General features: G+C 46.7%; 1 protein-coding gene across 2 annotated transcripts in view; it reads right to left on the bottom strand.

Moving 5' to 3' along the window:
• The window catches only part of LIN54 (lin-54 DREAM MuvB core complex component), a 75623-nt gene that overhangs the window by 24322 nt on the left and 36309 nt on the right, over positions 1–14992 (bottom strand). For both annotated transcript variants that reach the window (XM_038742503.1, XM_038742504.1), the window contains exon 5: positions 9123–9339. In XM_038742503.1, the coding sequence (XP_038598431.1) occupies positions 9123–9339 (217 nt within the window). The remainder of the gene's footprint in view (positions 1–9122; positions 9340–14992) is intronic.

The raw sequence follows: 14992 nt of genomic DNA, 5'->3' as shown, positions 1-14992 counted from the left end.
TCCAGGCCCGGGGGATGACGTGGGCCGGGGGTCGATGGCGGGACAGGCGAGAACGAGGTACGGTGAGGAGATTAGCGGCAGAGGAGCGGAGGGTGCGGGCTGGGCAGTAGAAGGAGAGAAGGGAGGTGAGGTAGGAGGGGGCGAGGTGATGGAGAGCCTTGAAGTGAGGAGTTTCTGCCTGATGTGCAGATTGACTGGTAGCCACTGGAGATTTTTGAGGAGGGGAGTAATATGCCCAGAGCGTTTCTGGACAAAGATAATCCGGGCAGCAGCATGAAGTATGGATTGAAGTGGAGACAGACACGAGGATGGGAGATCAGAGAGAAGGCTGATGCAGTAGTCCAGACGGGATAGGATGAGAGCTTGAATGAGCAGGGTAGCAGTATGGATGGAGAGGAAAGGGCGGATCTTGGCAATGTTGCGGAACTGAAACCGGCAGGTTTTGGTGACGGCTTGGATGTGAGGGGTGAATGAGAGAGCAAAGTCGAGGATGACACCAAGGTTTCGGGCTTGTGAGATGGGAAGGATGGTAGTGCCGTCAACAGAGATGGGAAAGTCAGGGAGAGGGCAAGGTTTGGGAGGAAAGACAAGGAGTTCAGTGTTGGACATGTTGAGTTTTAGGTGGTGGGCAGACACCCAGATGGAGATGTCCTGAAGGCAGGAGGAGATGTGAGCCTGGAGAGGGGGAGAGAGCAGGGGCAGAGATGTAGATCTGGCTGCCATCAGCGTAGAGATGATAGTTGAAGCCGTGGGAGCGAATGAGGTCACCAAGGGAGTGCGTGTAGATCGAGAACAGAAGGGGACCAAGCACTGAACCTTGGGGAACCCCCGCAGTAAGAGGATGGAAGGGGGAGGAGGAGCCTGCAAAAGAGACTGAAAATGAACGACCTGAGAGGTAAGAGGAGAACCAGGAGAGGACGGAGTCTGTGAAGCCAAGGTCAGATAGCGTGTTGAGGAGAAGGGGGTGATCCACAGTGTCGAAGGCAGCTGAGAGGTGGAGGAGGGTTAGGACAGAGTATGAGCCGTTGGATTTGGCAAGCAGGAGGTCATTGGTGACCTTTGAGAGGGCAGTTTCCGTGGAATGTAGGGGACAGAAGCCAGACTGGAGGGGGTCGAGGAGAGAGTTGTTGTTGAGGAATTCTAGGCAGCGCATGTAGACAACTCGTTCAAGGAGTTTGGAAAGGAATGGTAGGAGGGATATGGGGCGATAACTAGAAGGTGAATGCTTGGGAAAGTACAGTACACTAGACTTGGTAGATATAATCCCTCCCCATAAGGAACTTACAGTTTACAAGGGAGGACAGATGTTAAAATAAATTACAGACAAGGAACATAGAGTACAAGATTATTCACATAAGTGCTGTGGGGCTGGGGTGAGCAAAGATCTTAATGGAGTACACAGCTAAATACATAGGTAATGCAGAAGGGAAGGTGGGTGGTGGAAATGAAGGCTTAGTCAGGGAAGGCCCCTTGGAGGAGATAAGATTTGAGGAGATTTTAAAGATGGGGAGAGCGGTGAATTGTCAGACATGAAGCACTCCATTAACTTGCCCCCTCCTACCTCACTTCTCTCCTTCTAGAATCCAGCCCACATACTTTGCTCCTCTAGTGCTAAGCTTCTCATTGTGCCTTGACCTCGCCTATCTTGCTGCCAACCCCTGGCCCACATCCTGCCTCTGGCCTGGAACGCTCTCCCTCCTCAAATCCGACAGACACTTACCCTCCTCCCTTCAAAGCCTTATTGACAGCATATCTCCTCCAAGAGGCCTTTTCAGATTAAGTCCCACTTTTCCTCATCTCCCACTTCCTTTTGCATCGCCCTGACTCGCTCCCTTTGCTCCCCCAATCCCCAGCCCCACGGCACGTATGAATGTTTCTGTAATTTTAATTATTTGTACTGATGTCTGTCTCTTCCATTCTAGACTGTGAACTCGTGGGCAGGGAATGTCTCTGTTTATTGCTGTACTTTCCCAAGAGCTTAGTACAGTGCTCAGCACACAGTAAGCGTTTAATAAATATGATCGAATGACTGAATGAATATGAAAGGGGCAGGAGTTCCAAGCCAGAAGAAAGACACAGGCAGGATGGACGAGATCGAGGTAGAGAGCATGTTGGCATTAGAGAAGCAAAGTGTGTGGGCTGGGTTGTAGTAGGAGATAAGTGAGGTATTTGGAGGGGGAGAGCTGAACTAAGTGCCTTAAGGAGCTTCTATTATGCAGAGGTAGATGGGCAACCGCTAAAAGCACTTAAAAAAAGGAAAAATAGGAATGAATCCCCATGGCTCATAAATCCCCACCAATCAAGGGTTCTAAGGCTCCTCCTGAACTTCACAATCCGCCTTCAGGGTCAGAAACAGCAGTGCCTGGACTCCTGAACTGAGGGATCTATCATGCCCTGTTTCAGATAGAGGCTATATCGATAGGTGTGGATCAGCTCATGGCAAAATCAAACCTTCTAGACTGTGAGCCCGTTGTTGGGTAGGGATTGTCTCCATCTGTTTCCAAATTGTACTTTCCAAGCGTTTAGTACAGTGCTCTGCAGACAGTAAGCGCCCAATAGATATGACTGAATGAATGAATCTTTGGATATTCTGCTGGCAACCCACCAGTCCTCTGCTTAGGCTGTTTACGGTTGGTGAGGGGGCCTGGGCACTGCCAATTTGCCACAGGCTGCGGGCAGAGCAATCAAGTCTCCACAACCCACAAGTTGCTGTCAAACAAGCACACGGGACTGGATGAGGCGCAGAACCAGAACTGGGAATTGCAGTCTCGGTGAGGTTGATTTTAGGCTGACACCAACCTGATAAGAGAGTGCTGCATATCCTATAGGAGGCATGGGGCTAGCATGGCAGGGGCAACTCCCATGTATTTAAGACTCGGGGAACAGGAATGAATATTCCCACTTGTTAAATTATTTTTCAACCCTGGGACCAAATTTGGTGGGCAGGACTCAGGGAGACATCTTAAACTCTTGACCAACTTGTTTGCTGAGCAATATGGTTAGGTTAAAGTTGAACTAATGAAAAGAAAACCCCAAGTTCAATGATATTTAGGAACATCTAACCATCTCTGGACGGAAGAAAACCAAATATTAGAGACGAAAACTCAGTATACTGTTTCCCTGCCACTGAGAACTCATATGTGTATCTATTCCAATTTAGTCATTCTTGGCTTACCTTTGTTAAATAATTTTTATCTATATCAATAGCATTTATTGACTACTTATTCATTCAATGGCATTTATTGAGCACTTACTGTGTGCAGAGCACTGTACTAAGCGCTTGGGAAGTACAAATTGGCAACATATAGAGACGGTCCCTAGCCAACAACGGGCTCACAATCACTGAGACCTGCGCAGAGCACTATGCCAAGCTACTGGACAGGACCACTAGAGAAGCAGTGTGGCCTAATGGAAAGAACCCAGAACTGGGAGTCAAGAGACCTGCATTCTAATTCCAGCTCCACAACTTGTCTGCTGAGTGTACTTGAGAATGTCACAACTTCTGTAAAAGGGGGATTAAGTACTTGTTTTCCCTCCCCTTTAAACCATGAGCTCCATGTGGGACAGGGACTGTGTTTGACCTGATTGTACTGATCTGACTGCATCTCCCCCAGCACTTAGCCCAAGGCTTGACAAACAGTGTTTAACAAATACAGTTATTACTAACGTTAGTAGACAGGACCCCTGCCATCGGGGAGTTTACAATCTAGCAGAGAAGACAGACGTTACAATGAATTATAGGGAGGGGGCATGCCGAGGTAAACCAGGGCACCCTCCATCTTAAGGTCAAAACGCTTTCTGTAGCTTCTTGAGCCAGCAAGGTGGAACTCAGAAGCGCGGGTGGGGTGCCAAAACCGACACCGCCTGACATCCCCTTGGCACCGCCCCACAAGTGAAACCGCTAGACAACCCCGCAGCCAGCAAAGTGGAAGTTGTGTCCCCACCCCTGCACCAACCAAATAAGGTAAGGAGGAACTGCTGGGGAGGAGAGAGGAAGAAGGGGTAAGGGAGAAGATTGAGATTGGACAAGCAGAAACAGGAAGTCCGAATGGCCCAGAAGGACAGGTAGTAAATACCCGCCACCTCTGATGTTCTGTGCAGCAGCCGGCTGCGTGTCACCTCTGCCCAGAGCATGGGATGCCCACTTTGTCTGTATCAAGTAAGAAGCAATGGGACAGGTGAATATCCTGCCAAGCGCTCATGGGGCTGGAAGCTAGGTTCTTCGCCACGTGTATGTAATGCATTAAGTAATGTATTATTCATTCATTCATTCATTCAATACATTGAGTGCTTACTGTGTGCAGAGCACTGTACTAAGCGCTTGGGAAGTACAAATCATCAACATTTAGAGACAGTCCCTACCCAAAAACGGGCTCACAGTCTAGAAGCGGGGAGACAGACAACAGAATCAGCATGGTGTAGTGGAATGAGCATGGTCCCGGGAGTGAGGAGGTCATGGATTCTAATCCTGCTCTGCCATTTGTCTGCTGTGTGACCCTGAGCAAGTCACTTCACTTCTCTGTGCCTCAGTTACCTCATCTGTAAAATGGAGATTGAGCTTTTGAGCCCCACATGAGACAGGGACTGTGCCCAACTTGACTTTCCCATCTCTGTTGACGGCACTACCATCCTTCCCGTCTCACAAGCCCGCAACCTTGGTGTCATCCTCGACTCCGCTCTCTCATTCACCCCTCACATCCAAGCCGTCACCAAAACCTGCCGGTCTCAGCTCCGCAACATTGCCAAGATCCGCCCTTTCCTCTCCATCCAAACCGCTACCCTGCTCATTCAAGCTCTCATCCTATCCCGTCTGGACTACTGCACCAGCCTTCCCTCTGATCTCCCATCCTCGTGTCTCTCTCCACTTCAATCCATACTTCATGCTGCTGCCCAGATTATCTTTGTCCAGAAACGCTCTGGACATATTACTCCCCTCCTCAAAAACCTCCAATGGCTACCAATCAATCTGCGCATCAGGCAGAAACTCCTCACCCTGGGCTTCAAGGCTCTCCATCACCTCGCCCCCTCCTACCTCACCTCCCTTCTCTCCTTCTACTGCCCAGCCCGCACCCTCCGCTCCTCCACCGCTAATCTCCTCACTGTACCTCGTTCTTGCCTGTCCCGCCGTCGACCCCCGGCCCACGTCATCCCCCGGGCCTGGAATGCCCTCCCTCTGCCCCTCCGCCAAGCTAGCTCTCTTCCTCCCTTCAAGGCCCTGCTGAGAGCTCACCTCCTCCAGGAGGCCTTCCCAGACTGAGCCCCTTCCTTCCTCTCCCCCTCGTCCCCCTCTCCATCCCCCCGTCTTACCTCCTTCCCTTCCCCACAGCACCTGTATATATGTATATATGGTTGTACATATTTATTACTCTATTTACTTATTTATTTATTTATTTTACTTGTACATTTCTATCTTATTTATTTTATTTTGTTGGTATGTTTGGTTCTGTTCTCTGTCTCCCCCTTTTAGACTGTGAGCCCACTGTTGGGTAGGGACTGTCTCTATGTGTTGCCAATTTGTACTTCCCAAGCGCTTAGTACAGTGCTCTGCACATAGTAAGCGCTCAATAAATACGATTAATTGATTGATTGATTGACTTGCTTGTAACCACCCCAGTGCTTAGTACAGTATCTGGCACATAGTAGGCAGTCAAACACCATCGTTACTCATTATTATTATTACTAAGTGAATTCCTCCCAAGAGGGAAGCATTCATGGGTGAGAGCTAGGTGCTTCACCATGTGCGGGTAACACATAAGTGTATTCCTCCTGAGAGAGAAGTTCAGTTCACCAGGGAGGATAAATTTTGCATGGCTCAGCCTGACTCTGGTCTCTCACTATCGCCACATCAATCCTCACACCCGCCCCTGCGCAAAAAGTAACAGAAGGAAGCAATAAACTATAAAGACAGGTACACAGGGCTGTGTGTATATCCAAGGGTTTAAGAGATCCAGGAGTGCTGAAGTGAGGGAAGGTGGGGTATAGATGCTCGCCACCCAGAACCAGCTCCAGCGAGAAGACCCCATAATAATAATTGTGGTATTTGTTAAGCACTTACCGTGTGCCCGGCACTGCACTAAGCACTGGGTTGGATATGCACAAATCCAGTTGGACACAGTCCCTGTCTCACACAGGGCTCACAATCTTTATCCCCATTTTTTTTCCCAGATGAGGTAACTAAGGCACAGAGAAGTGAAGTGACGTCCCCAAGGTCACCCAGCAGACAAGTGGCAGAGCCAGGATTAGAACCCAAAACCTTCCGACTCCCGGGCCTGTGCTCTATCCACTATGCCAATTCCCCCCCCCATCTCATCCTGCTTTCCACCACCCTGCAGCAGCCATTGCTGTAGACTCTGAATCACAAGGAGAAATTCTGCTCTTCTAGTCACAGTTGCCTGATGACTAATGTTTTGATTTTGGGTACTATGTATTTGTCCTTGTCCTTTATGCTGTATTAATGTTCCAGTGATTCATTGCTCCCAATGTGTTTGTCTCCTCCTCCACCACACTTATAGTCATAGTTTGTGAGCCCCTTGAGGGAAAAGGGGCCATGTCTAATTCCCACTTGTAGACTCTTTCCCAGCATTTCGGACAGTGCTCCACACAAAGTAAGTGTTTAATAAATACTATTACTACTGCTAATATGGAAAGAAGATTAAAAGGCCTAAAAATGGGCCTAAAGGGCCTAAAGATGGGACATGTAAGGGAAGAATGAGGAAAAGGACATGGAAAAAGAGACAAAAACAAGGCAGAGAGGGTAGGCTGGCTTGAGAAGTCCCTAAGTTGTGAGTCAGGCCAGAGTGGGAGAGGAGCCACTGGAAAAAAAAGAGGTTAAGTTGACACTCTCAACTCCACCCTCTCTACTGAACTGAACTCACTCACTCCCCTATCCCTTCGTCATTCTCGTACTCCTAACCGACAGCCCTAGATCACCTCCACAGTCTGCCTCCTTCGCTCCTGTGCAGGAAACACAGAGCGTTGCTGGTGGAAATCCAGCTATCAGTATGACTTTGTCCACTTCAAGTTTACCCTCTCATGCTTTCGCTCTGCCCTCTCCTCTGCCTGGTGAAATCATTTCTCCATCCTTACTGACACCCATGCCTATCGCCCTTGCCAGTTGTTCCAGATGTTTAACTCCCTCTTCAAACCCTCTGTGCTCCCGCCTCCCCCATCCCTTGTCTCCTAACGACCTGGCCACCTATTTTTTTTTGAGATAGTTGACACTATCAGGCATGATCTCCCTAAAAGCTCCTCTGTCCCTCCCCAGTCCCTCTCTGCTTCTGTCCCTTCTTTAATGCTCCCATCTTTCCCAGCAGGATCTCTAGATGAGATCTCCTGTCCCCTCTCAAAATCCATCCCCTCCACCTGTGCATCCTACCCCATTCCTTCTCACCTTATCATAATGTTTGCCCCTTTCCCTTCTTCCCACCCTAACTGCCATCTTCTATTGCCTTTCCCCCTTCTAGTATGTGAGCCTGTTGTTGGGCAGGGACCATCTCTATATGTTGCCGATTTGTACTTCCCAAGCGCTTAGTACAGTGCCCTGCAAATAGTAAGCACCCAATAAATACGACTGAATGAATAGTTAGGGATTAGGGAAGTGGTAACAAATGTTTCTGGAAGGTTTGAAGGGATTGGGGCCTGGGCACAGATAGCAGTGGTAGATTCTGAAAACAAGTTGAAACTTTGTGAGAGAGTTGGGAAGGATCAGAAAGTACGTGAAAATTTTCATTAGCTGCCTATTCTTTCCCACCCGAGAAAGAAACTCCTGACCTCCAATGGCCTTCAATGTTTCGGCTTCACTTCCTTTACGGCACTCCACCAGATCTACTTATCCACTCTTCTCCCACTACACCCTAGCTCACCTCTTTGTTCCCCTCATACTAACCTACACACTGTGCCTCACATCTTCCTCAAGCCACCTCTGACCCTTTGCTCACACCCTTCTTCCTGCCTAGATCTCCCTTTCCTTTATTTTTCTAACACACTAGTTCTTCAAGCCTTGAAGCTAGTGGTCAAGGAGTTTCTTCCTGGGGTGGGAAAGAATAGGCAAGCTACTGAAAGTTTTCACCTACTTACTGATCCTTCCCAGCTCTCTCACAAGGTTTCAACTTGCTTTCAAAGCCATTCTGAAATCACATCTCTTCCAGGAAGCCTTTCCCCTCTTAATGCCCAATTCCCACTCCTAAAAAACCTCCAATGGTTGCCCATCCCTTTCATCAAGCAAAAACCCCTAACATTGGATTTAATCAGCTCTCTCTCCTCACTATGTACCCTTGCTCTTCTCACACTACAACCCATTCTGCACACTTTGCTCCTCTAATACCAACCTACTCACTGTGCCTCCTCCTAGTCTCACTCATTATTAACTTACTTACTTTAGCCCCAAGTGGGACAGGGACTGTGTCCAACCTGATTATTTTGCATCCGCTCCAGTGAGTGGCTCTAATGTAAAAATTGTAAAAAATTTGTAAAAAATACAATTATTATTACTCATCTCCCCTGTAATTCCCCCCTACTGTGCCACCTCTGAACTTGAGTCCAGGCTTTCTAGGCCCAACTAAATGAAGGCTGGAATGAAGACTGATAATCAGTGGTAGTTAATGAAAGCTTACTGTGCACAGAGCACTGTACTGAGTGCTTGGGAGAGTACAAGACAACAGATTTGGAAGACACACTCCCTGCCCACAATGAGCTTACAGCTGAGAAAGCTTACAGTCTAGATACTTAATTAACCTACTTTAAAGTCACTAACAAAATATTTCCAAATACTTGATGTTGCTCTTTCTGGACAGGCCAAAACAGTGAAGGCCATCAACACTGCTCCGATGAGACTGAAAGCAATTTATTTAAATTGGCTTTTCTTAACCAACCTCATGATAAAAAACATCACAAACCCGACGAAAAATTTTGTCAAAGCAAGAGCGGGGGGAATATAATGACAATGAAAACTGTGCCTCATTGGTTCTTGTTTCCATAGTTACTCCTTCAATATGCTTATTCCACTTGGCTTTTTAAAAATAAAACGAGTATGTTCGCAGCTACTGATCATCCTCTATTTTGCCTGGCCAAAAAACTTTAGTAAGACAGGGACCTAGATCCCCATAAGCAAAGCTGTCACAAACCTGGCTGAAGAGGCTGTGTGTTCGTAGTTGGGTTCTGGGTGGCTGGCTGGCTCGAGGTGTTGGCTGTTGTAGCAGTAACAAGTCGGACATAATGAAATTTGCTTCCCGGCACTTGAATCTGCTGGACATTTGGAGCAGTTGCCAGTGGAATGATCGTCTTAAACTGCGGGGCAGTCACTCCTCCAACAGCAATGGTCGGTACCGCTGATTTCCCTGCCTATTGGAACACCAGAACGTGTTTATCAATTAAAGCAGAAGGTACTTATCTTTACTTTGACTTGAGTTTATTTGTACCATTGTCTAATCAATTTTCCTCTACTACTTAAAGCAGTTTAAATGGCATGGCAAAGTACATGGCAAAGAAAGGAAATGAATACTAAGATAAGGACACAGTCTAGCAAAGCTGCTATTCTGACCTGGGGAGAACAAGAACATTATTGAGAGAAGCAGTGTGGCTCAGTGGAAAAAAGCATGGGTTCTGGAGCCAGAAGTCATGGGTTCAAATCCCAGCTCCGCCAATTGTCAGCTGTGTGACTTTGGGCAAGTCACTTAACTTCTCTGTGCCTCAGTTACCTCATCTATAAAATGGGGATTAAGACTGTGAGCCCACCGTGGGACAACCTGATCACCTTGTAACCTCCCCAGTGCTTAGAACAGTGTTTTGCACATAGTAAGTGCTTAATAAATGCCATTATTTTTATTATTATTATTGTTATTGTTGTATTTCTTAAGCACTTACTATGTGTCAAGCACCATTCTAAGTGCTGGGTAAAATACAAAATAATCAGGTCAGATCAGATACTGTCTCTGTCCTACAAAGGGTTTACAAGCATGGCTCAGTGGAAAGAGCCCAGGCTCTGGAGTCAGAGGTCTAGGGTTCAAATCCCGGCTCCGCCAATTGTCAGCTGTGTGACTTTGGGCAAGTCACTTAACTTCTCTGGGCCTCAGTTACCTCATCTGTAAAATGGGGATTAAGACTGTGAGCCCACCGTGGGACAACCTGATCACCTTGTAACCTCCCCAGCATTTAGAACAGTGCTTTGCACATAGTAAGTGCTTTATAAATGCCATTATTATTATCAAGTAGGAGGGAAACTAGGTAGTGAATTCCCATTTTACAGATGAGGTAGCTGAGTCAAAGAGAAACTAAGTGACTTGCCCAAGGTTACACAGGAGGTACAGAGACATGTAGCAGAGTCAGGATTAAAATTCATGTCCTGGCTCCCGGGTCTGGGCTCTTTCCACTAGGCCACACTGACAAGGACCACTTAAGGAGGGAGAAGCTACCATGGGCAATTTCTACTCATCATTTGGGAATACAAAAAACAATGGTTATGCCCTCAGAGAATGACACAAACATATACAAATTCAACACTTTAAATTTAAAAGTGAATTGTCAACATGAAGCAAGAACAAGAAATGAAAACCACTAGAGGTCAGGAAGCATGGCCTAGTAGAAGAGCACGGGATTGGGAGTCAGCAGATTCTAGGCTCTGCACACAGTAAGCGCTCAATAAATACGACTAAATGAATGAATGAATGAATTAGAGAAAAGTGGGCTCAAGGTTAGGGAGATAAGATTTAGGAGTCATTAGAATAGATATGGTAGTTGAAGTCATGGGAGTGGATTAACTCCCCAAGGGAATGGGTGTAGACGGAAAACAGACGGGGACTCAGAACTGAGTTTTGAAGGACCCGCAAAGTCAGGGAGTGGGAGGCAGAAGAAGAGACAGCAAGAGAGACCGTAAAGGAGAGGCCAGAGAGGTAGGAGAACCAGGAGAGGACAGTCAGTGAAACCAAGGTTTGATAGTGTTTCTAGGAGAAGGGTTGTCCACAGTACCAAAGGCAACTGAGAGGTCAGGGATGATTTTGCTTGGATGTCACTGGTGACTTTGGAGAGAGTGGTCTCAGGGAAGTGAAGCAGCTTGCTCTAATGAATACAGCATGGGTCTAGGACAAGCAGCATGGCCTAGTAGAAAGAGCACAGGCCTGGGAATCAGAGGACCTGGGTTCTAATCCCACCTCTGCCACTTGCCTGCTGTGCGACCTTAAGAAAGCAGCTTAACTTCTCTGAGCCTCACATGGGACAGAGACAATGTCCAACCTGATTATCTTTTATCTGCCCCAGCGCTTAGAACAGTGCTTGACATACAGCACAAATTTAGCAAACTCTATTATTATTATTGTTATTATTATTAATAAGGACCTGGATTTTAATCCCAGCTCCACCACTTGTCTACTGTGACCTTGGGCAAATCATTTCTCTGGGACTCAGTTACTTCATCCGTAAAATGGGAATTAAGACTGTGAGCACTATGTGATACTGGGACTTTCCAACCTGACTAGCTTGTATCTACCCCAGCACTTAATACACATAGTAAGCACTTAAATACCATAAAAAAGTAAAGAGGACAAAAGCCAGATTGCAGAGGGTTAAGGAGGAGAGTTAGAGGAAGCAATGGAGGCAGCAAGTGAATACAATTTGTTTGAGTTTGGACAGGAATGCAAGGAGGAGGATAGGGCAATAAACTCCTGACCAATTTCTAGGCACTCATTCATTCATTCAATCATATTTACTGAGCGCTTACTGTATGCAGAGCACTGTACTAAGCACTCCATCAGATCTCCCTTACACCTATTTGCTCTCTTCTCCTATTACAACCCAGTACAGGCTCTTCACTCCTCCCAAGGACCTAACTATCCTTCACTCACCTCCCTCTGGTCTCTGACCCAGTGCTCTCACATTTCCCCAGATCTAGATCCAGATCACCCATCACCTTTTAACAAACCACAGCCCTTCGCTCCTATCTCCTTCAGGGGACATTCTCTGATTAGTCCCCCACTTTCCAAAACATGCCAATCCGGGTTACCTCAGCACTCTTTACGCATTTATCTGCCTGTTGTTATTAATATGTTGTACTTTACTCTCCCAAGTGCTCTGAACACAGTAAATACTCAATAATATTTGATTGATTAATTTACATTCATTTGAATTTATTTTCTTTCCCACTCAATACTATTACACTTATTGCTTACTAGGGGAGCAAATGTGGCTCAGTGGAAAGCGCACAGGACTGGAAGTCACAAGACCCACTGCTAGTCCCAGCTCTGCCACTTACCTGCTGTTTGACCTGGGGCAAGTCATTTAGCTTCTCTGTGCCTCAGTCTCCTCATCTGTACAGTGGGGATGAAACAGCTGTTCAACCACCATCTTAAACTGTGAGTCTCATATGGGATAGGGCCTATGCCCAATTTGATCATCATTTATTTTGCCTTAGCACTTACCTCAGTGTTTGGCCCATAGTAAACACCACTAAACACCATCAGTAGTAGTAGTAGTAGTAATAGTAATAGCCACCAATCCTCCTGTCTCAGTGCAGGCTTTTCTGAAGGCTACTCTCTCATTCTGAGAGAATGCTACAAAGTTTACTCTTGCTTAAACATCTCACTTTCTCTCTTCTCAACCTCTGAAGTATTTTGACTAACTTGAATGGAACAATTAGATCCAGCTAATGGCATGCCTTTTTAGCAAAGCTTTTTTGGGTGGCATTTGTTAAGCGCCTACTCTGTGCCAAGCACTGCTCTGGTGTAGATGCAAGCTAATCAGGTTGGACACACACAGTCCACATCCCTCATAGGGTTCACAGCCTTAATCCCCATTTTACAGATGCAGTAACCTACACACCAAGAAGTGAAATGAATTGCCCAAGGTCACCCATAGGCAACTGGCATAGCCAGGGTTGGAATTCAGGTCTTTCTAATTCCCAGTTCTCATAGCTAATAATAGATCCCTAGTTCGTTAACACAAGGGACAGAACAAGCCACCTCCTCGTTCACCACTGGGAGTCCCTACTCCAAGCAAGTTCCATGTGTGCTGGGTTGGGGATAAAAACAGTTCCTGTGCCCTCTTGGACCCGGTCCCAAAGTGAACTGGGGCCCCCACTATCTCAAGGTCAAACACTATCTTGTGACTGCCTGAGCCAGCAAAGTGGAACTCGAAAGAATGGGCGAGACATTGCTCCTGCAACTGAAACAGCCAGACAGACATCCCAGGCCAGAAATACAAGATGTCCCTCAATCCTGTACCACCCAAATAAGGTATGGTGGTAGTGGTGGTGGGGGAGAATGAGGATGGGGAAGGTGACTGGACAAGGCGAAACTGGAAGCCCCAATGGCCTGGAAGGGCAGGTGACAAATACCTACCACCTCCGACGTTCTGGGCAGCAGACAGAGACTTGCAGAAGCTGGCTGCATGACACCTCTGCCCAGAGCATGGGATGCTCCAGGTGACAGGCGGGGGACAGGCGAGTGTCCCGCTGAACGCTCGTGGGGCTGGAAGCTAGGGCACTTCACTATGTGCGAGCAACGCCTAAGTGTACTCTTCCCGAAAGAGGTTCAATTCGCCATGTAGAATAAATTTTGCATGGCTCAGCCTTTTTGACCCCAGTCTCTCCCTCTTCCTGCGCTGATCCTTGAACCCTCTGTCACAACGGAGAAAAGCACCATGGTAACTGCCACGTTCCCTCCTGCCACCGAGGGTTCTCACTTCTGGTATGCTTCATGAACTCCCGTAAAAAAGCTGCTCCCATTTGCTCTCTCAGACTCCTCCGCTGCTGCCAAGAAAAGTATCATAGTAATGCCAACTGCCCGCCCGCCCCCAAGGGTTCCTGCTCCGGGCCTGGTCCAACCCCACCTATACACTGAGTCTGTTCTGCGCACTTGTGTTGTACTTCAATAATTCATCACTTCAGATATGCCTGTCTCCAATCCCTTTTCCCCCATTTAACCCATAGGTTGTGAGCCCCAAGGGATAGTGACCATGTCTAATTCCCACTTGTGTATTTTCTCCCAGCACTTAGTTCAGCACTCCGCACACAGTAAGTGCTTAATACTATTACTACTACAGGGTGCCTTTGGTTGAATAAAACAGAAAGAAAAAACTTTAACAAGCATTTACATAACTACACATAAAAACCTAATTCAAAATATTGTATTATTGGTATATACTTAAACTACGTTTTGATCAGAGATCTAATCTGTAGCATTTTTATCCCTGTTTGTAAATATATTACTTTGGTCAATTTTGGGGGTCTTGGGAAAGCAGTAATGAACTCTTGATTACCATGAGAAACGATCCTTCATTTAGCACTGTTTCACTTAATTGGTTTCATAAACATGTATGAGACTAATCAGGGATAGGGGGGTGATGTAAAGAATGGTATTTGTTAAGCGCTATGTGTCAAGCACTGTTCTAAACTCGGGAGTACATACTAGCTCATCAGGTTGGACAAAGTCCAAGAAGAATAAAATATGGTTCATGCCTTTCAAGAAGCTGACAACCTATTTTGGGAAATAAGTCTATGTACTAGGGTTTATCATCATCATCATCATCAATCGTATTTATTGAGCGCTTACTATGTGCAGAGCACTGTACTAAGCGCCTGGGAAGTACAAATTGGCAACATATAGAGACAGTCCCTACCCAACAGTGGGCTCACAGTCTAAAAGGGGGAGACAGAGAACAAAACCAAACATACTAACAAAATAAAATAAATAGAATAGATATGTACAAGTAAAATAAACAAATAAATAGAATAATAAATATGTACAAACATATATACATATATACAGGTGCTGTGGGGAAGGGAAGGAGGTAAGATGGGGGGGATGGAGAGGGGGACCAGGGGGAGAGGAAGGAAGGGGCTCAGTCTGGGAAGGCCTCCTGGAGGAGGTGAGCTCTCAGCAGGGCCTTGAAGGGAGGAAGAGAGCTAGCTTGGCGGATGGGCAGAGGGAGGGCATTCCAGGCCCGGGGGATGAAAGAAATATTCAAAGGAAAAAAAAAGACAGCACAAAGTATATAAGCATAAACT

This window comes from Tachyglossus aculeatus, unplaced genomic scaffold (assembly GCF_015852505.1).
Source record: "Tachyglossus aculeatus isolate mTacAcu1 unplaced genomic scaffold, mTacAcu1.pri scaffold_12_arrow_ctg1, whole genome shotgun sequence".
Classification (NCBI taxonomy): domain Eukaryota; kingdom Metazoa; phylum Chordata; class Mammalia; order Monotremata; family Tachyglossidae; genus Tachyglossus; species Tachyglossus aculeatus.
This window is presented reverse-complemented; position numbering and strand designations above follow the sequence as displayed.